The sequence below is a fragment of the Chelonoidis abingdonii genome, chromosome 2 (assembly GCF_003597395.2).
Source record: "Chelonoidis abingdonii isolate Lonesome George chromosome 2, CheloAbing_2.0, whole genome shotgun sequence".
Classification (NCBI taxonomy): Eukaryota; Metazoa; Chordata; order Testudines; family Testudinidae; genus Chelonoidis; species Chelonoidis abingdonii.
Genome location: NC_133770.1, coordinates 156,245,050 through 156,266,843, shown reverse-complemented (window position 1 = coordinate 156,266,843; position 21,794 = coordinate 156,245,050). Strand labels below are relative to the sequence as shown.

Sequence of the window (21,794 nt, the reverse complement as noted above, 5' to 3'; positions counted from 1 at the left end):
AGCATTGTGGACATTTCAAGCTCAGGCTCTGAAACCCCATGATTGAGGAGGATTTCAGAGCCAAGGCTCCAGCCTGAGCCCTAGTATCTACACTTGCCATTTTTAGCCCTGCAGCCTGAGCCCCATGACGCATCAGCTGTCCTGGGCTTTGGGACTTGCTGCCGTGTAGACATACCCTGGAACCCGCGTGGCTTTCAATGCTGGTTGGCATAAATGAGGCTTTCAGAGTCTGGCCCTCAGTTTCTACCCTCTCTGAAGTCAATATAAGTTTTGACTGAGAGAAATGAAGCCCTAAGTTTCCATCCCTGCTTCCCTACAGTAGATCCTAAAGGACTCAACAATGACAATTCCTTTCTTTGACACGATTCCAGCATCTGTGACTTTTCCTCTCCCTCAGGGACAATAAACTTACAAGCCATTGTAATCTTCCATGGGAGAAACCGGCCTTTACTTGACTGTGAGAAGTGCCCCAGGTTAGATCAAGCTTAGCTAAGATCGCTAAGTCTGACCTAACTCCTTTTTCCTAGTAGAGATTCAGGGTAACACCTTATAGCTGGTTGAGTTGTACCCTTGCTAGGTCTAACACCTAGGCAGGAGCCTAGGCTACAACCCAGCCAGCTAATATCAAGCCACAGGTGTAACCTTGCATCTCTATTGGAAAAAGTGACATTTAGGTCATGCTACCTAAGCCCAAATTAAACTTCATTTCTTTTCCTAATCAAGACAAGGACAATGAGATTACACGCATTCTTTCCACCACAGAGAGGGCTGTGGAGGGTGTGGGAAATGAAACACCAAGCACATAAGCTGGAATGAAAAGAAAAATTGCCACTCAGGGGATTGTATAAGAGTCAAACATGCAGCTAGTCAAGGAAATAATAGCCAGGAACAGTGCATTCCTTGGAGTAGGCCACATTCTGTTCTTGGTTATACCAGAGTGAGTCTGGAGTAATCCCACTGGAATTATTCCAGATTTATGCCCAAATAAATGAGAACAGAATCTGGCCCTGTATGAGCAAAGATGGTGAGAGGCAGAGAAAGGACATTCCTTCAGCTTGTTTCCTTGTTGCAGTCCCTGCATTCCTGCTAGGGGATATAAAATAATATGGACCTACTGAATGTAGAGGGAGGTTAAACCAATTTATTTTATCTAGCACCCACCTTTCCTCCAGGCATCCCATAGCACTTTACTGACATTAACTCTACTAATAGCCTCCTCAGTCAGGCAAGGGTTATCCAGACACAGAGAGGCCAAATTATCAAACATGCCTATTAATTTTTGGGTGTCCAATTTTGACACATCTTGTAGGGGCCTGATTTTCAGAAAATGCTGAGCACCTGTCCTCTGAAAATCAGACCCTTATGATTTGCTTTCAGTTGAGCAGCCAAAAATGGAATTGTCCCAAATCATTGAAAGTTTAGGCCCGCGAGTCCTGACTCCCAGTTCCCTCAAACACTCTGTAACTGACTGAATATTGGAGGCACTATTCTTTTTTTGCCTCAGATAAACTGAAATATTCCCCCTCCTCCTCCCCCCCCTTATCTTTTCGCTGGTCATAGAATCATAAAATGTAGAGCTGGAAGGGACCTCGAGAGGTCATCAAGTCCAGCAGGACCAAGTAAGCCTAGACCATCCTTGACAGGTCTATCCAGCCTGTTCTTAAAAACCTCCAATGATGGGGATTCCACAGCCTCCCTTGGTAACTTGTTCCAGAGGTTAACTACTCTTAGAGTTAGAAAGTTTTTTTTCTAATATCTAACCTAAATCTCCCTTGCTGCAGATTATGATCATTAGTTCTTGCCTACCTTCAGTGGACATGGAAAACAATTGATCACAGTCTCTTTATAAGAGTTCTTAACATATTTGAAGACTGTTGTTAGGTTCTCCTCCTCAGTCTTCTTTTCTCAAGATTACACATGTCCCTTTTTTAAAGCCTTTCCTCATAGGTCAGTTTTTCTAAACTTTTTATCATTTTTGTTGGTCTCTCTGGACTCTCTCCAATTTGTCCACATCCTTCCTAAAGTGTGGAGCCCAGAACTGGACACAATACTCCAGATGAGGCCTCACCAGTGCTGAGTAGAGCAGAACAGCTACCTCCTGTGTCTTACATATGACATTTCTGTTAATGCACACCAGAATGATATCAGTCTTTTTTACAACTTTTATCAGCTCTCAGATCTGCAGGAGGAGGTTGGTTCTCCCCGTCTAAGGAGAAACATTGCTTTAAATCGGGGTCCTTCCTTAGGCAGTTGGATCATAACAAGGCTTGCTGGATCTGACAACTAGTAATGACTTTTTGTGTTTGTTTATTTGTTTCTGCAAATAGATTTCACCTAGATATTCATTCTGAAGAAAATGGGTTAGACATTTGAGGGGAACACCCATTGAACCTGGCCCAATTTATCTGCCTAATCAGTTCAGAAAATCAGCCTAGGAAAAGAGAGTGCCCTTTGCAGATTCTAGAATGTCATTTGCGTTCCTTGTGGAATTGCATGTCAGCTCCATTCATCTGCAAACTGTGTCACAAGGCAAGATGGGGTTAATTAATGGAAGGTTTTGGTTCTTAATCCCTGGGGTCTAGTCTCCCCTAAACACATGGAGGAGTTTGGCATGAACCACAATTAATATTAAATGAAGTTAGCCACACGTCTGTTTTTGCACTTCAACATGAGAATAAAAGCCAGACACAATCTCAGATCTGAAAATAGTAACTGTTTCCCACCCCAAATTTTAGAGGGGTTCATATTAAGATGCCTGAATTTGGTCCCACCCTCATGGAATTGGTCAGATTTAAAGGTGGACTAATTGGCTTCCTTGCTGGAACTGATTCCCAGTAAGGTCCAGTTGTTTTTCCCCTCCTCTGGAGAGTCTGGAGAGGGCTCTAGTTAAGGTAACAGAGTAGGGCAGCTTTCTGAACCTCAGGCTTCTACTCTAATTGGAACCTTAGAACCACAGCCAAGATTTTCTAGTGTCTAGTGATTTGGGTCCCCAATTTAAGACATCTCAAAGGGGCCTGACTTATCAGAAATAGCACAGCACCCACTCTCAGGCCCCTGAATGTGTCTTTGGTTGGACACCCAAAAACTGAAGGCATATCTATGCTGAGAACACCTGTCATAGACATTAGAACTGAAACACACCTGCCAGGTCTTGATGCCCACTCCATCTCCTCTAACTCCACCACCGCAGATTGGTCCCTATAATCCATTCTCTGATGCTCTATCATGTCTAGCTCTAAATGTCTTGAACCACTGGGCTTTCACTAGTTTGAAAATAATAATAAAAAAAATTAGGGGTTTTACAGTGGCTACAATGTATCAGTGTTCTATAACTTTCTGTATGAATAAGGGTCAAATTCCCCCTCAGGTAATACCATTCTCCTTTCCTAAATTACTGCTGTACTTTCAGCTAGATACAGCCTTCTTCACTTCCTGCCTTAAACTGTTTGTGTAGCTATGAAATATCTGTTGTGCTCCACCGAAGAGGCAGTGGTAAATGATGTGATGCCTCTATATCACTTATTTATCACATAGCGCTGTAAGGAGTTAGTATAAACAGCATTCCAAGCAGGTGGAGATCCTACTCAGCTTCTGACACTGTGAAGACACACTGGATAGGATTCAAGTTTACCCTCAGTTCCTGGAGTTTGCCTTTATTGCTAACCAAAATAATGATGCAACTCACATCTCTTCCAGAACGCGGCTAATTGTAGTGGGGTGTTTTTTCCTGTAGGGCCTCTTCTGTCCTAGTCCTGGTTCCCCCTGCCTCAGCAACTCAGGGCCTGATTCTCCATCTTCTCAGTGCCATTTACACCTGTGCAAAATTGGTGTAAAATTTGGATTTAATAGGATTTTACACCCACACCCCCTAGACAGAGGAGAATCAGACACTCAAACTCTTTTGTACTTCTAGGTTTTAACTGATCATGCTTGCCTGCTCTAATAGAGGGCAGGTCAGCAGAAAGAGCTGCATTTCTCTGCATGATGCTAGCACCTGACATCAGAGCAAGTCAGCAAAGAGAGCTCTGCATCCATCAGTTTACAAGCATGTTGAGAACATTTGGTGAAAGATGGCATAAAGACAAAGAATCAGTTTGTTGCCTGAATTTTCAGAGCTAAATGTGCAAAAGGGCTGACATTAAATCTCAAAGCTTTTTCCTGTGCCAAGAAAAGCCAATGACCACACTCTCCACCTGCCCTTGCTACCTTTTAAACAAAAGAGCCATAAGGAAGCATTATCATAACATGATGAAGAAGCAGAAGCCCTCAGGTGTCTATGGGCTAACTAGCTAATATGGTCAATGAACGATGGTCATTTCTTCCCATCAGACACAGGGGCCATAGGAGCAAGTGACATCAAGAAAGAAGAAATAGCCTGGGGTTATAAAAACAATTACAACACACATGAATGAACACTTCAGCTTTGCCAAGCTAAACTAGGCTAAGCGTTTTGCTTGGCCAGGCTCTCTCCCAGCTGATTGCATTCTGCATGCCCATGTGGCACACACTGATAGAGAGAGAGAGCTAAACTTCATAGCCTTGTACAAACCACAGCAGGCTCAATCCTCCTGCCCCAACACACTGAATTCGCACCCATCAGCTACACTGGAGCCCTGTTTCTTCTCTGTGTTGGGAAGTCACTTTATGCTTGTGCAAAGTGAGCAGGTGTAAAACACCACCCCTCTGATTTGGTTCCACTTTACATCCATTTTGTGTGTGTGTGTCTGTGCACACATATAGCTCAAACCCATCTCTCTGGATTTCCAGCCCAATCTGAAGTCCCAACAGTTTCCAATAACTTTAGCTATGCAAATGAATGTTTGGATACTCAGCTTGGCCAAAGCTCCTGGGCCTATTTGTCCTCAGACATATACCAGTGCAAACCAGGAGAAACTCCACTGAACTCAACAGGCTCACACACTATAAACAATGTGTGAGACAAGCCTAAGGCATCTTTCAGTGGTCATTAAAAGCCTCAGATTTTGGACCCTGGTCTGAACTTCCACAGGTTGGATCTGGGGTTTTGGGTCTTCTTCAGAGCTTTAACCCACCAGTGTGGCCAGAAACCCAAATATTTCTGATAATGGGGCTAGAAAAGCCTGCACTCTGGGCTTTGGAACTTCTGCATGCACGGTCAGTGTTTGTGTTGTTAAAAGCCATTTTCCAGAGGTCTTGTCATCTTCATGTTCTTAAAACAAAGAGCATCACTTTGAATAAACCATCTTGCTTAAACCCATAATTCCATCTCCAGAAACCAAGGTTCTGTTTGATGTGGGCTCCTTCTCACCCATCAGAAGCTGAACTCCTTCACCAAGGCACTGGGTTGGTTTAACCCCCTTGGCAAACTATGCAGTGCCCTTTGATACACTCAGAGCCTGTATGTCTGAGATATTCAAAAGTGCTGACTAATGGAACCCGTGGTCCTAGACCTGCCAGAGAATAAACATACTCAGGTTAAGCAAGCAAACTCCTCCACGATCTTGTGTCTTTGTGCCTTGGATCCCTTGCAGGATTGGAAATCTGCTTATTTGTTCTTTCTCTTTGTCCTCCCTGAGCCATTTAGCAAACCTGAAAATTCCTACAGCCTGGGCGTGTTTCAGAGCTGCAGAGAAATAATAAAAGGAAGAACCCATTCTCCTTGAGCATGCTTCCAATACAAATAACAAGTCTAACTTGATAAATACCTGGTCAAGTGGATTGGGCAGCTGATAGGTACTCATGGGAGTTGAGTTATATTGACAGCTGTCACTGACCTTGGGGAAATCACTCTCCTAATCTATTCTTATCTATATAGGTTCTTATATCATCCGTATCACCACAGTATCCGAACACCTTCCAGTTGTGCATTAAGTGACATGATTATCATCTGTTGACAGTTCATTCTTTCTCATCCTCTCCCCAGAAGGCAGAATTGTTTGTGGAGTATAATAATTTGTTTTGGTAGGGTTTTTTCCGGAAAGGGGGGAATTTTATATATATATACACACACGCACACATCCACACTGCTCTGTGTTTATGTTAGAGAAGGCAAGTCAAAGAAGTGTGCCTGGCACTTGGAGTGTACCACTTCCTATGTAACCTAACTCCTACTGCTCAGAATGACAACGTGCATGAGGGGTTGCAGGGAGATGGAGGAGTGCAGGAATGTGAGGCTGCTTCAGAGGAAGGCATGTTATTGTGCGCAGTAGGGGCCCAGGGAGATGGGAAGGGAGGGGAGTGTTGTTTCTCAGTGACAGACCAATACAAAGGGTGTTAGCAGCAGACAACTATGTTGTAACTTTGTTCCTCGGCTCAGTTTTATTCATAATATAATCTAAATGGTGCTCCAAGCAACAACTTTACTCCATATTTGGTTCCAATGAATCATTTCATTAGATTCTCTTCCAAGAAGTTTTCCAGGATTTTTTCTTGTTGCTTTCCATGCAAACCCTAATGATTTAGGTGTAGTTGTGCTGATAGAAATCTGGCTTGTTTATCAGGATAACAGAGTGAATTTATAATCCTGCTAGTCCTGAACTTTTTAACCCTGCTCAGCAATCAGTGCTCATCTCATATTCTCTCTATATGGTCTGGATCTGTGTGATAGCAGAATGCCATCAACATACAGTGTAAATAATACAGCAACACACTGTGCAACCAATATGTGGAGCAATCAGAGTACAACCAAAATACAGCACAGACAATACATTATGAATTTAGAATACAGTTGACATACAAACAATGTACAGTGCAATCAGAATGCAATCAACATGCAAAGCAAACAGTACAGTAACACACTGCAAACAATATAGAGCAACCAAAATACAGTCAAACAGGACCGGCGCTAGGAGTTTGAGCACCCTAGGCGCACGGCAATTTCGCCGCCCCACTCGCTGCTCCCGCGGCTCTGGTGGAGCTGCCGCAGTCGTGCCTGCGGGAGGTCCACCGGAGCCACGCAAGCAGCCGACCGTCCGCAACCACGACTGCGGCAGCTCCACCGGAGCCACGGACCAGCGGACCCTCCACAGTCACGACTGAGGCAGGTCCACCGGAGTCACCTGCCGCCCCCTCCGGTAAAAAGCCGCCCACTAATAATCCTGGCACCCTAGGCAATTGCCTAGGCCGCCTAAATGCAAGCACTGGCCCTGCAGTCAACACACTGCAGTCAATATACAGTTCAACATGAACACAATCAGGACTGTGCAAACAAGATAAGTTCAAACAGAATGCAATCAACACACAGTGTACACTGGAGTGGGCAGCCTTTCAGAAGTGATGTGCCAAGTCTTCATTTATTCACTCTAATTCAAGGTTTTGCGTGCCAGTAGTACATTTTAATGGTTTTAGAAGGTCTCTTTCTATTTCCATAATATATAAGTAAACTATTGTTGTATGTAAAGTAAATAAGGTTTTAAAATTAAATTAAAATGCAGAGCCCGCCGGACTGGTGGCCAGGACCCAGGCACTGTGAGTGCCACTGAAAATCAGCATGCATGCCACCTTTGGCACGTGTGCCATAGGTTGCCTATTCCTGATGTACACTATACAGCAACATAAAGTTGAAACAGTATCCTAACATGATGTGCAAACAATATGTAGACCACCCAGAGTACAGCCAACACACAGTGCAAACAGTTCAGCAATATGCAGAACAAGAGGAATAGACAGAGCAACCAGAATATAACCATTACCCAGTGTCAAGCTTTTCCTTGCAAGACAATTGACCGGATAAGCTATAGGTCCTTCTCCTCTTTAACTCTTATATGATGCTAAAGAAGAGTAGTGTAGATGACTGAGCACTATCTTGTTGCTTTAAGATTGTTTGATTTGCTACCCGTCAATTCATGGGAGAGAGAAGGTGTGTGGAAACGTCCCGATCCTCTTTAAGGCCAGTCACAATCGTGCTGAGGAGTGCACAGACACTGTCCAAGCCAGGATGCCCAAAGAGCACAGGGAGAAGTGGAGGAAGGCAGGGCCTTTTGTCCCTGCTACCTTTCAGCTCATATAATTCACTGTGCTAGACTCTGTGGCTATGTCTCCCACACTTGCTGGCTCCAGGGACTATGACCTTGTTTACACTAGAGAAATTTACTACCCACCGTGCATGTAACACATCTTGCAGCTGCACATATGTTAGTGGCTCCCCCTCACAGCAGCATTCAAATCTGCATGTGTGAGTTTGGATTAGCCTTGCTTCCGGCAAATCTACCCACTGAGTCAGTCTATCCTGAGACCGGGCCATTGTGGACTGGCATAATAGCACCAATGGTGCCTGTTCTTCTGAGCCAGTCACAGTGGTGGCTGTCCTTTAGCTCAACCATCAGAATCCATTATTGTTTCATGAAGGACCTTGGTTCAGTCCCCATTCACGGGTGATTTGACACATGCATGACCTCTGGTTTGCTGAGTGCATCTATGACAGCTGCTATCTTGGCTGATACACCAGGAACTGAACTGGAGACAAGGCTCCACAACTGGGGCTATAACAGACTAAGAGCCTCTTTGGATTGGGGACGCTGTGACACACACTAATCACTGGGTTATTAAACTTGCTGCAGCCTTTCAGCCTTTGCTAGCTCCAGCCTGCAGGTCAGCCAGAATTCCTTTGGGGATTCCTGCTTGTGCACCCTCCCCTGTAATGTAGCCAGCAGCTTCACCGCCACAGCCTGGCCCTTGGGTTTGCTGGTGCTTTCTTTAATCCTCTTCAGATGTCATTGCTTCCTTCCAAATGGCCTTTTTGCTTCTAAACACAAAACACAAAGGGTTGATTGGGTTTCAGTGCACACGCACAAGCTCTTCAAAGCTTTACAGAATGGCCAATTAAACAAACGGCAGCTACTGTGCCCAGGGACAGGTCGCTGCAGTGACTCAGGGACACCCCTGCTCGGAGTCAAGCCACGACCAAGGGGATAACCCTGACCCTCTGGCCAGCCCCTTTCAGCATTGTTAGACGAGGGCACATGCTCCTCATTAATGACCGCGTTGCATGACTCGGGGCTTGTGAGAGGAAAATAAAAACAGTGAGCTCATCGGAGAAGCAAAACAGGGAACAAGAGGAATTTTCATAAACATTTATGTCTTTGGGACTCTTGTGTAGCAGCTGTATTTTTCCTTCCCTTACTATTTAAATAGTCAAGTTGTTTGTGAAGCCTCGCTTTTAAAAATGACTAACTCAAGGGCCTAAGCAGCAAACCTCCAGCAGCACAGACATGCCCTTGGGCCCAAATCTGCAACGACATGTTGAAGTCAGGGAAACGAAGGGTATTTGCCACCTTGCAGGAGGCATTCTGCACCTTGTAGCCTCTGGCCCGTTGAGTGCAGTTTAAAGAAAAGGTTCTTTCATTCAGATAAATATGTAACCATGGGACAAAATGAATCCCTGGTGTAATCGCATTGAAATGGTTGGATTTAGCCCACTGATTTCAACAGCCATGCCCCAGGGATGAATTTGGAATCAGGGAGAGATGTTTGACATGCCTGTATGTAATAGCTGTCCCTTTGGATGGCTTTCTATTGCACTTGGAGTGGAGAGCTGTAATAATAGCCAGCTATTTGTTGAGTCCTAGATACAAACTTCATACATGAACTAATAGCCTCCCTCCCACATAAATTTAAATGGTTTCTATGGAGAATACACCCGACCAGCCCAAAACCTCACCCCAGTTGCTTTATTAGTTAGAAATGCTGGGAGAGCCTCCAACTTATATGGGATTTTTTTTTAAATTAAAAAGCTCATGAGAGGTTGACTTCTTAGCCCAACAGCATGAAGGATAATAAGCAATAACTGCTTCCCTTCCTGTCGAGTTTGTGCAGAACATGAGAAGACAATGTGGTCTGGTGAACCCGGTGCGGGGGACCTGGATTCTATGTCTGCCACTGACATGGTGTGTGATCTCTAAGCAAGTCATTTTTCTATGCCTCTGTTTCTCCACTCTGCCTTATCTATGCAGTCTGTGAGCTCCTGGGGGCAGGGATCATCTCTTACTGTGGGTAGTGAAGCAATGGAATGGGTTCCCTAGGGAGGTGGTGGAATCTCCATCCTTAGAGGTTTTTAAGGCCCGGCTTGACAAAGCCCTGGCTGGGATGATTTCGTTGGGGTTGGTCCAGGGGTGAAAGTAACTTAAAGGATTTACTGGTACTCCAGAGTCCTTAGGAGAGGGTGAGACCTCAATCGGAAGAAGCATGTCCTCTACTGGAAGAGGTGGGGTCTTTAAATCCCCGGGCGCTTTAAATCAGGATTTAAAGGCCCTGGGGCTGAGGCTGTGGTAGCAGCAGCTGGGAGCCCCAGGCCTTTTAAATCACCATTGGAAGGGGCTCCCAGCTGCCGCTGCTACCCCAGGGCCCCAGCCTCTGGTGGAGCTTTAAAAGGCCCAGGGCTCCTGTGCAGTAGGGGCAGCTGGGAGCCCCTTTAAATCACTGCCAGAGCCCCGCCACTGCTACCCCAGGGCTCCAGCAGCAAATGGTGATTTAGAGAGCTGTAGCAGCAGTGGGAGCCCTGAGCCCTTTAAATCACCACCCGAGTCCTGCTGCTGGAGCCTCGGGGTAGCAGCGGCAGCCGGGGGCTCAGGTGGTGATTTAAAGGGCCCGGGGCTCCGGCTGCTGCTACCACCCTGGGCCCTTTAAATTGTTCACAGAGCCCTGCTGCTGAGCCCCTGTGCCTTTAAATCACTGCCAGAGCCCCGCCTTTGCTACTCCAGGGCTCCGGCAGCAGGGCTCTGGCAGCAATTTAAAGGTCCCGGGGCTCCAGCTGCTGCTGGGAGCCCCAAGCCCTTTAAATTGCCTCCAGGGGAAGCCTATCAGCCCCAGTACGGCGCACCAGCTTACTTTCACCTCTGGGTTGGTCCTGCTTTGAGCAGAGGGTTGGACTAGATGACCTCCTGAGGTCCCTTCCAACCCTGATATTCTATGATTCTATGTACAGTGCTTAGCACATAGGGTGCTGATCTCAGTTGCGGCCTTTAGGTGATAGAATAATCTGTATCTGTAGTTAATCCACCTCCCTAAAACACGGTAGGTAGGTTGACAGAAGTATTCTTCCATTGACCTAGTGCTGACCACATAGGATCTTAGATCAGCTTAATTACGTCTCTCAGAGGTGGGGATTTTTCACACCCCTGAGTGACATTGTTGGGTCGATCTAATTCTCTAGTTTAGACCAGTCCATTATTATTCAGCTGGTTTTTTTTAGCTGCACTGAGTATTTTGTTCCTAGATCAGAAAGCTGGAGTGTCAGTTCCAAGACTCGTTAGATTCACTTTGATGTCACGATTGGCAGCAATCATAGCAACAGGTGATATAGACTGTAATTGGGAACTATAATTAGGAAACGACTGCATGCCAGGGTTTTACACTGGCTTATTAGGAATCCCCCTGGTTATCCCGACAGCATTAGCACATGTAGGAACCATGTAATCCACATGCATCACAGTCACGATCAGAGGAGCTGGCAGGGACAAGTCCTCTATTAAAATGACTTTTGCATCATGCCAACGAACAAAGTGTGGATTTAAGGTTGTCTGTTTCTGTTTGTTCCTTCCAGATTATCAAGGAGCCCCCTCCACCCCCGGAAGAGGACAGTGAGGTAAGTGACACCGGCATTACCAGCTCTCACTGTGCCTGGCTTTCCAGGCAGGTAGCACACAGAACATAGCAGGAGGCAGGAGTTAGCATTTCGCATTCACCTCCTGTGCTCTTGCACCCAATAGGCAAACGGGGCTGTTTAAGACACACGTGAGGTTTTGGGTACACTGTGCTTTCTGATTAATGTCTTTAGCACATGTTTCATTCAGGTAGGAATCAGTGACTTTATTTTCACAAAGTGATTAGGTAATGAGCCACAGCCAGTCAGAGCTGGGCCTGTACATCATGTACAGTGAGCGGGAGAGAGAGAGACTGTTCTCTGCTTTGAATAGTAGAGCAACATAGCAAATCAGCCCTCTTCAGGACAGCAGTTAAGTGCATGCTTAACTTTTAACTCAATAGGAAGACGTAAGCACACTAGACTATGTCATCTAGACAGATAGGTGAGCACTAAGTTGCACCACATCACCAGTGTGAGTAAAGGCTGTATGCGCTATTCTTTAACGTTCCTTTCTAGCCAATTAGATCTGAAGCCCAAAGGCCAAATTATGAGCTGGTGTAAATTGGTGTAATTCCATTGACTTCAGAGGAGCAGCACCATTTTACACCAGTGAACTGGGCCCACAAGTTTTAATCAAGGAGACAGAAAAGCAACCTTAAAACTCTCATGTGAAAATCTTAAACTTACTCCACACTTATTCTTTCTGTACAAATCTAGTCATGTGTGATAATTAAATCTGGATCACTATTGCTTTCCTTGGACAGATTCCTCCCTGATATATGCTGGTCCTTTCTGTGCCATATCCACATACTTCTGCTTTCAACTAGCAGTGAGAGAGATTCTTCTTTCTCTTCCACTGCTCTGCACTTCAGTTACTAGACTGACTAGACCTTGTCTTGAGCCCACTGACGTCAATGGGACTCTTAGCGTTGATTTCAGTGGGGGTTGGATCAGCTCCTTACAGCAGGGTAAGTGAGAGGAGACTCAAACACATGAGCAGAGTGGTGCAGTGGGTTTGTTCCCTTGCCTTTTGCTACTGGAGAAGTATTCTCGACCCTCATCCAGCTCACGAGTGAAAATGTGTTTGCTGGATTGAGCCTTACCCCGCTCCCCATGAAGTCTGGCCAGAGAGCAATCTCTGCTCTAAGGCAGAGATGTTAATGCTCAGGGTTGAGAAGCATTAACCTCTCTGGAATCCTGCTCTGCTTTTGCCTGTGTAGAACTCACGGGAAAACCAGTGAGCTTCCCATTAGTGGAATGGCTCAGAATAGCTGGAACCCAAGCCAGGAACAGAACCTGAGACTTTGTAGCTCTGAAGCAGAAACTCAAGTCATGACGCTCCCAAAGTCCAGGAAAGTTTGGATTTGAATAGGCCTCCAGATCAGAACGCTCATCTCTCATAATGGTGTTTTCAATCCATACCTCTCTTTGCAACCGTCTGACATACTTCCCTAATCAACTCTGTCTGTTGTTGGGCCTGAAGTAAATCCAACAACTTTGTCAGTTTCCAGCTTCAGAAGGAAAGGGAAAATGTATTAACTTGAAATTGCATGTGGCTCATCTGCTCTGCCCTCCACATGCCTCCAAGTCAAGGGATTCAATAGCTGAAATCAATTAAAATACATCAGGCTGGAATGCTAGCTCTCTGCCCAAACACTGGGAAGGGAAATTACATCTTGGTGAAATGGGGGGATGTACGCCTCACACGTAAGGAGGCATTTGGTAATCCTGTGAGCGTTTTGCAGATCAAGCAATATTTGTTTCAGGTTCTGTTTGGTTCTGTTGGCCAGTCTCTCTTGGCAGAAGCTGAACTAAAGAACAAGAGACTAATTAAACTGCTGTGAAGATGCTTTTTCCCTGAGTTATATTTTCCCCTGACCCTGCTGGGCTTCCATACACAGAGCAAACATGGAGGAGGCCTTGCAGGACTGGAGCCCTTTGCTAAGAGAGATTTTCCTTCTCCTATTATTTTCACTGGAGATTTTTTTTCTTCTAATGTTGTGTTTGTTATTAGCATTTGTTAAGCCTGAGACTAATCACAGTGTCAGCACCTTGGAAGGAGCAGGGAAATTGTATGTAAAACTTGGGGCGGCTGTGTCATAGCGTCCTACTCAGATCTGAACCTTTGAGTTCAGAAAATGAGATGCTAGCATGAAACCTCCAAGCTTAATTACCAGCTTAGATCTGATAGCACTGCCACCAGCCAGGAATTCCAGTGCCTGGCTCACTCTGGTCTCCCCAAAACCTTCCCTGGGGGACCCCAAGACTCAGATGCCCTGAGTCTTACAACAAAGGGAAATAACCCCCTCCCTGGATGACCCTGGAAGATCACCCTGTTTCAATTCCTTGAAACGCAACCCAGAGAGATCAGGTTTCTCTCACCCTCACTCAGAGTCCCTGCAAATGCAAGCTTTGTAACTCTAACACAAAGAGATTTTCTCTTCCCCCCTGTCTTCTTCCTCCCACCAATTCCCTGGTGAGCTGCAGACTCAATCCCCTTGAGCCCCAACTAGGAAAAAATCCAACAGGTTTTAAAAAGAAAGCTTTATATAAAAAGAAAGAAAAAGACATAAAAATGGTCTCTGTATCAAGGTGACAATATACAGGGTTATTGGCTTAAAAGAAAAAATGAATAAACAGCCTTATCCAAAAAGAAATACAATTTAAACATTCCAGCAAACTACACACATGTAAATACAAAAACAATATAAGCCTATTGTCTTTCTACCTTTGTACTCACAACTTGGAAACAGAAGATTAGAAAGCCTGGAGATAGAGAGATCACTCTCAGAGCTGAGAGAGCAACAGACAGAGCACAAAAAACACACACCCAAAAACTTCCCTCCCTTGAGATTTGAAAAATCCTGTTTCCTGATTGGTCCTCTGGTCAGGTGTCAGTTCTCTGCTTGTAAGCCCTTTGCAGGTGAAAGAACATTAACCCTTAACTATCTGTTTATGACAGGCTGTCTCTCTGAAAACCAGACCCCTCTGTCACCTACCTGTGTGCACTGTGATTACACAGACAGTTTCACTAGGCTGTATCAGGGAGGCCCAGATCCCCGAAGGTATCTAGCTTCTATTGATACCTTTGAGGATCTGGGCTTGGAGTCTCTTCCATTGGGACTGTCGTCGTAACCCATAGAGAGACAAGGCTGGTGAGGTAACATTTTTTATTGGACCAAGAGCCGTCGGTGAGAGAGACAAGCTTTCGAGCCACACAGAGCTCTTCTTCAAGTCCAGGAAAGGAACTCCCAGCATCACAGCAAAATGCAGGGTGGAACAGATTGTTTGGCATAAGTAGTTAGCACATATTGTAAGGGACCCTTCAAGGTATGATGCATATTGGTAACCCACGCACACTCAGTGGGTGGCTGAGCCATTGGTAGAGGCTGATGAACTTGCTACAGCATTGGTGAGTAGGGGTGGCCTTATTTTTTATGCTTTTCATGCTTTTTTCATCCAGAGATCTCAGGTTCTGGCCCTACTGCTGATAACCCAGCCAGAGGTAGAGCTCCACACTATGCCTGAATAAATATGCTCCTGTTGTTACTTAAACCTATATCTGCAGCTTATCTGTTTTCTTACACAATGGGACTCATACAGCATGTCAGTCACTAGAAGCATGAACAGCTGAGCACCTACCACCACTGAAGAGATTCCTCGAGGGGGAAATGTGTCCAATTAACTTTCTGTCACAGCTCTGGGCAACTGCAGGTGTATTTTCCCTTGGTGGTTTAGCAAGGGCCCCCCCAATCTTGGCTTTCAGCTCGCCAACTGTTGCCCCTTTGGGTGAAGACACGTGTCACTCTCCCTTCTGACTGGAGTATTCCCAAGCAGGACAGTCCCCTACCTTCACTATGTCATCCTGACGCAGGCAGGTTGCCCTATGACACCTGCTCACTTTCTCTTTAGAGACGGATAACATTGTAATTGCTGCAGATTACCACACAGTTCTTTCTAAGCAAGCCTACTTTATGCATAAGGTAAAAAACATTCCAGAGAAAACATATTACAATCAATAAAAGAACCCACACACATGCTAATAAGCTTACCAGAGTTCATCCCAGGTCTCCCATGGGTTCTGGCAAGTGTAGCCTTTTAATAACCCACCCTAAGGGAATCCTTGTGGTTACAAGTTCATCAGAACTGCAGCTCAGAACAAGCCCCCTCATAACATGTTTAGTTCCCTTTTTATACAGTTCAGGGGTCTTTGAACTGGAGTTTCCCAAAGCAGATAGTTAGTATACAAAGGATCTCTCTCCTCAGGGAATATCTCCAAAAGGTTGGCTTCAGACCAGGAGAATTTGCATTCCCCTCACTTCAAGGTATTTCCTAAGGAAATCCACTTCACACTGTAGAGTTCCAAAAAGACTTTCGAACTTCCTCTGACCTTCCAGAGATTGAATTAATCTTGTCTTTCTGGTAAAGCAGTTCCATACAATTTCACAGGAGTACATAAACATTTGCATTTGTAATACAATGAATTCCCAAGGTGTTAACCCTAATTCAATAAGGTTTAACATCATTCAGTAAAATATATCTTAATTTCATAAGGTTTGTTCAGGATAGTGTTAATCTGTCACACTTTCAACCATCCCAAACCAAAGAGAATCCCAGGGATGCATTCAGTGTTATCCAAACCTTTCAAAGCAATTGTTGTCTGGTTTAAATTCAGAGCTGGCTAGGAGACGAAACTACAGAACTTGTAACCCTGCGATCAGTATTGTACAGCAAAGGTCTGAGTAACCTGATTTCTCCGCACAAGTGGCTGTTGATGGAGAGGATATATTCTCACATAGTTGAGTTGTTGGTGGGACTGAACAGGAAGTGAAATGCTGGATGTTTTTTAATTTTGCTACCGTGAATTTTGGCTTCCTGGTCCAAAGAGCACGTAATGTCCGTTGTAAATGCAGCATCTCTTGACATGCTCTGGCAGAGAAGCATGCCACACAACGCAGCAACTTCAAAGAGCTGCTGAGACTAAGAAGAAAGACATTCTGAAGTTTGGTGTTTCAAATCCTGCAATTACTTTAAATGCAAAGATACTGCTAATGAAGACACTGTCTGGTTTATGTGCACCAGACAAAGAGATGTACCAAAAAAAAATATGTTTTCCCTGCCTTTATTTTATTTATGCAGGTGCATGAGGCACTGTTGGGGTGGGAATTGTCATGAATGATGGAGATTTGATCTGGTTTGTAGTCTAGTATAGGAGTGTTCTAGGAGTCAAAGAGTCCAGAAGCTGGATCTCTCAGCTGGAGCAGCTGTATTCACACTACATAAGCGGAGGATTTGACTCCTGGAGTTTTATTCCTGGCTCTGCCACAATTTACCATGGGATGATCTGGTGGTCCCTGAAAGGCTGTGTCCACACTGCAGCTGGAAGCATGCCTCCCAGTGTGGACAGACAGAAATGCACTATCTCTGTTTGAGTTAGCCTGCTCAAAAATAGCAGTGTGGACATTATGGCATGCCTGAGTACAAGCCCAGCCAGCACTTGAGTGGCTAGCCCATGTTCCTATTTTTAGCATGTTGGCTTGAGCGGAGCTAGCGTGAGTCTGTCTGCCTGGGAGGCTTGCTCCCAACTGCAGTGTAGACATAACCAAATCTGACTCCATGATTTAGGGCAGGTCATGTGGGTCATAAGTGTTTAGGTGCTGGGGTTTTGGGCACTGAAAGGGGTGTCCATATTGTGAGTGTCATTCTTATGTTGGAAAACACCTTTGACCTGACAGCACTTTCCTCCAGAGCCTAGAATTTTATAAACCTGATTCTCATTTACCCTAAGACCACTTTACATTACTTTAGCAGTAAGGCAGCCTTAAATATAGTTTCCTCCCACCTTGGGCCCCCTTTACACCACTGGAAAGATGTAACATTGCCTTAATGTTAAAGTGAACCAACACCCTCTCTCTTTGAATATAATTGACATAAATCTTTTAAAGTTCAGAATCTGAAAACTTCTTTAGACACCTTTAGGAAATTAGTGGAAATTGAGGCTGTGCTCAGCAATTCCCAAGATCAGGCTCGGAAAAGAAGGCAGACATGACAAAGTATATTTCATTGGACTCAGTTAGCATTATAGAGCCCAATCCTGAAAGGAGGGCGGCCTTTGGAAGCAACACGTTGCATGGTAGAGAGACTCAGGCCCCGTTCTCTCTATTTTTCTAAAAATAAATGGAAGATGGATTCAGTCTAGTGAAATCTGGTGTTTTTAGCAAGCTGTAGATAGCTCTCTCCCTCATAGAAAACCTGGTAACCACTCATCTCCAGCATGAAGCAGTGCTAATCCCTAAAGTAGCAGCATTACATTTACAGTAAGAATCCGCCCCCTCCAAACTCTTGGCAAAAATAAGATAAGAGGAATTCTTGCATCAGCAGATTTAAAAGCTGAGGTCAGATGGCTTTGCATTGCAAGGACAATGCATTATACTGTAACAGTGAAGAACTAGCATCAGTGCTTTCAGAAATCTGCCCAAGGTTTTATTTGAAAGGACGTCTGAGACAAATTGGAGACACACTTGCTGTTGGCGCAGGAAGACTTTTATCAGCTGAAGATTTCTGATTGATTAACCTCAAGATCACAAATGCTGTCCCACGGATAGTACAGAGCACTGGGGGGCCTGGATGAAGGACAGATGGTTTAAATGACATCCAGAAAAGTTCTAAGTAATGCCAATCAGAAGAGCTAAAAGGTTTGAAGAGCTGGTAAGCACCCGATCGCCCTCTGATTGGAGTATATGGCCTTCAGCAGTTAAGGTTGAATGCACTTGTACGGGTATGCCAGACTCTTTGCTGGCCTTGATGGATCAAAAACACACATTCTTGCACCTCCAGCTGGTAAGCAGACTCCAGCTAGTCCTGTAGGATGAATGCCTGGCTATTGAACTTATTGCAACTCCCTCCGATTCAGACCGGACAAGAAATTCACCAATGACCTGAAGCTGGTACCCAGCACGCCAGCCTGCCTCCTACATAGGACAAATCAAAGAGAATGTGTCAGGCCGGTGCTTGGTAATATGCCACGGGTTCCCCATTCACTACCAGACCCAGTGTGCTGCTACTGATCTACAGACGGCTAGATTGTGAATACAGCCGCAGAGCAAAGGACAGAGTGTAAGGAGTAATCCCAAGAAACGTTGTACCTCTTAGAGTCTGTTCCTTCCCTGCTCTGGAGGTGTGGAAGGAGAGGTGTTATGATGTACTGCTGGCATTTGATTTTGGAGCTAATTTTTCCCCACCATTGTGACACCTTCTCTCCCCAAGACATTCAGATTCAAGAGAACCAGGCAGACTGCCACAGTATGCACCATCTCCCCTGAGCTATGACCTGTTCTCTCCATGCTGCATCAGCCTTTTCACCCGAGCCGTAAGGTCATTCCCGGCACAGCACCAGGGCCAAGCCACCGGCCAGCCCGTAATTGGATAATGCTTACGTCTGTTGTCGTCTTACCCACATACACCAAAACAAACACACACAAGAAAGTCCTGGAAAGAAAGGCGCATTCAGCAGCACATTTATGACAGGCTGAAGGTGATGATTATCACTGTCAAGGGAAGTCTGCTTGCAAAACCAGGCAGGCTCCTTTGTCTTCTTCTTGGAGGAATTTAACTCACCACGTGGAGGTCACTGTTGAGCTATCAGATGAAAGTTTCTCTTCATCTCTCCTCCTTGAACTGCTTTGCTCTGTCCCAAGCCATCTCACAGGCACATGCTAGCACATTCCTGAAGCCAGAGAATAGCTGGTAGTGGCTCATCCCAGGGCAAGAGTCTGCTCTGAATTTTTTGCAGACACCCAAGCAGGAAATGTATTCCTGAAAGAAGCCAGGTTGCAATTGTGTGCCTGCATATTTCATTCAGCCCCCTCTCTAGTAACCAGGGATTGCAAAGGAACTTTCCAGGAAAGAGAAAGAAGAAAGAAGTGTAAGAGAAAATTGATTGGGCACCTTTGGGAATGGGAGGAAGTGGGTTTTATGCGTGGAAGGTGAGGATTTAAATAGCCAAATCAAATTTGAAACATATAGGCAGAATGGCAGACTGGTGCAGCAAATCTGATTAGAGCAGAGGATAGTGAGAAGTCAGCTCCCCCTTGAAGTGAGAATTAGCATAGACAATTAGGGTTGATTTCTTTCACATCTGTAGACTTATTTTATTTGATGTAAATTGTATTATACCACCATGGGTTTGGCTCTAGTGGCTTAAAGTCTCAAGTTCAGCTCTAGAGATCATAGGAACACATGAAACCATAGGCAAGTAACACAGACAATCACACGAACAAAGTCTACTAGCTTTAAGCAGTTTTAATAAAGTTGCCAACAAAGTTATGAATGTCTCGGCATATACAATTCCTAAATATATCCATGCACCAGTTATAACTATAGACATACTGACATCCTCCTAGGTGGTGTTAGAGTCTGATGGCTCTTTCATGGACTGATCATCAATATAGGGATGGTCTCTGCTGGAGTTTTCCCACTCTGGGCTCTCTTTTTTATAATGTGATTCTGTCTATACCTACATGCTGCACATGTATGTGAAAGTGTCAATCCTCTCTTTTCATATTGGTCTGTGTTCTCTAGAAACATAAAGAATCCCAAATTCTATAGGCTGTGTAGGTTCTCTTTATTCTCATTAACATTGATGCCTCACCTGTATTCCGCGGTTAAGACACATGTTGGAGACAGATGTGCTTTTACAGCATTTTTATAATTTAAAATTAATCTTTTGACTAAATTTTTGCAATATTACCACTTGGTATCTGTTTTCCCATAATCTTAGGGCATTGGGTTATTCCTCGGTCATTTATTTATGTCAGCATTTCTTATCTCCAAGGCCTAAAATAGCTAGGCTAAAATCTTGCAGACCTCAGCCTACAGGTTCTTGCATTTCAGTATGTCTTACTGTTATCTAATACATGATTCCCTTTAAATACTGATCAATCTTATACTTCTATAATTCTACACATTAACTCTATTTAACATACAATGAATATATATAATATAGCATGTTAATTAATCATAACATCACACAATAAATAAATAATAAACTAAAATCATTGGCTACTCATCATAGAAAGGGCTATGGGATTTATAATGAACAACAGGAGTCTTTAAGGTATCACTGGACTCCTTGTTGTTTTTGTGGATACAGATTAACACGGCTACCCCCTGATACTTGTCACATATCAAAGAGCACCCTTGTTATATCTCAGCATCTCCAGCAGCACAACACACCTCTCACCACAAGCGGGCATTGGTTGAAAGAGAGGGAATGTGACTTTACAGTTAAGGCAGTGGATTATATAATTCCAGGGGACTGGGTTCAATTTCTGGCTCTGCTACAGAATTACCTGCACGACCTTGGGCAAGTGTTTTAATCTCTCTGTACCATAGTGTCCCGTCTGTCAAATGAAGAAATTGCATTACCTTTGTTTGTCGTATCTGTTCAGATCAAGTACTGTCTCTTCCTATTGCGTGTTTATACAGTGCCTAGCATACTGAGGTCCCAATCTCTGCTGCAAATACAAATACTACTACTAGGCGTCTGTCTACCCTGCAGTCAGAGATGTGACTGCAGCACATGTAGACAAACGTGAACTAGCTAGGTCGAATAGCAAAGGCAGTGAAACTGTGACAAGCCCACTCAGGTCCCTGGGTACAACCAGCAAGTGGCTAGCTCATGCTGCCATGGCTTCATTGCTATTGTTATTGAGCTAGCCAGATTAAAGCAGAACCCCTTTGATTTTAAAGAGAAGAGTGCTTCCTTGTAAATCACTGACATTACTCCATGCAGTACCATGCCTTTCCCTGATGGTCTCTCATCCGATTAATGAGCTATTCTGACTTGTCTTAGGTTAGGAGATCTAAGAAGCCCAAACAGTAAAGCTGAAGGGATGGAAAGTTCAGTGCATTGGGTTTACTTTAAGTTAAGGAGCAAAGAGTCCTGCGGCACCTTATAGACTAACAGACTTATTGGAGCATGTAGATGCATATAGTGGAAATTTCCAGGGGTAGATATATATATATGCAAGCAAGGAGCAGGCTAGAGATAACGGGGTTAGTTCAATCAGGGAGGATGAGGCCCTCTTTTAGCAATTGAGGTGTGAAAACCAAGGGAGGAGAAACTGCTTTTGTAGTTGGAAATAAGGAAACAGATCAGCAGATCCAGACGTATACCCAGAAGCCTCCTACTGCAAGACAAACCCAAGAAAGAAACCAACAGAACTCCACTGGC

At 44.6% G+C, this 21,794-nt stretch overlaps 1 protein-coding gene across 2 annotated transcripts in view; it reads left to right on the top strand.

Moving 5' to 3' along the window:
• ANTXR1 (ANTXR cell adhesion molecule 1) overlaps window positions 1–21,794 on the top strand; it is a 207,221-nt gene that overhangs the window by 111,448 nt on the left and 73,979 nt on the right. For both annotated transcript variants that reach the window (XM_032786627.2, XM_032786634.2), the window contains exon 14: window positions 11,519–11,560. In XM_032786627.2, the coding sequence (XP_032642518.1) occupies window positions 11,519–11,560 (42 nt within the window). The remainder of the gene's footprint in view (window positions 1–11,518; window positions 11,561–21,794) is intronic.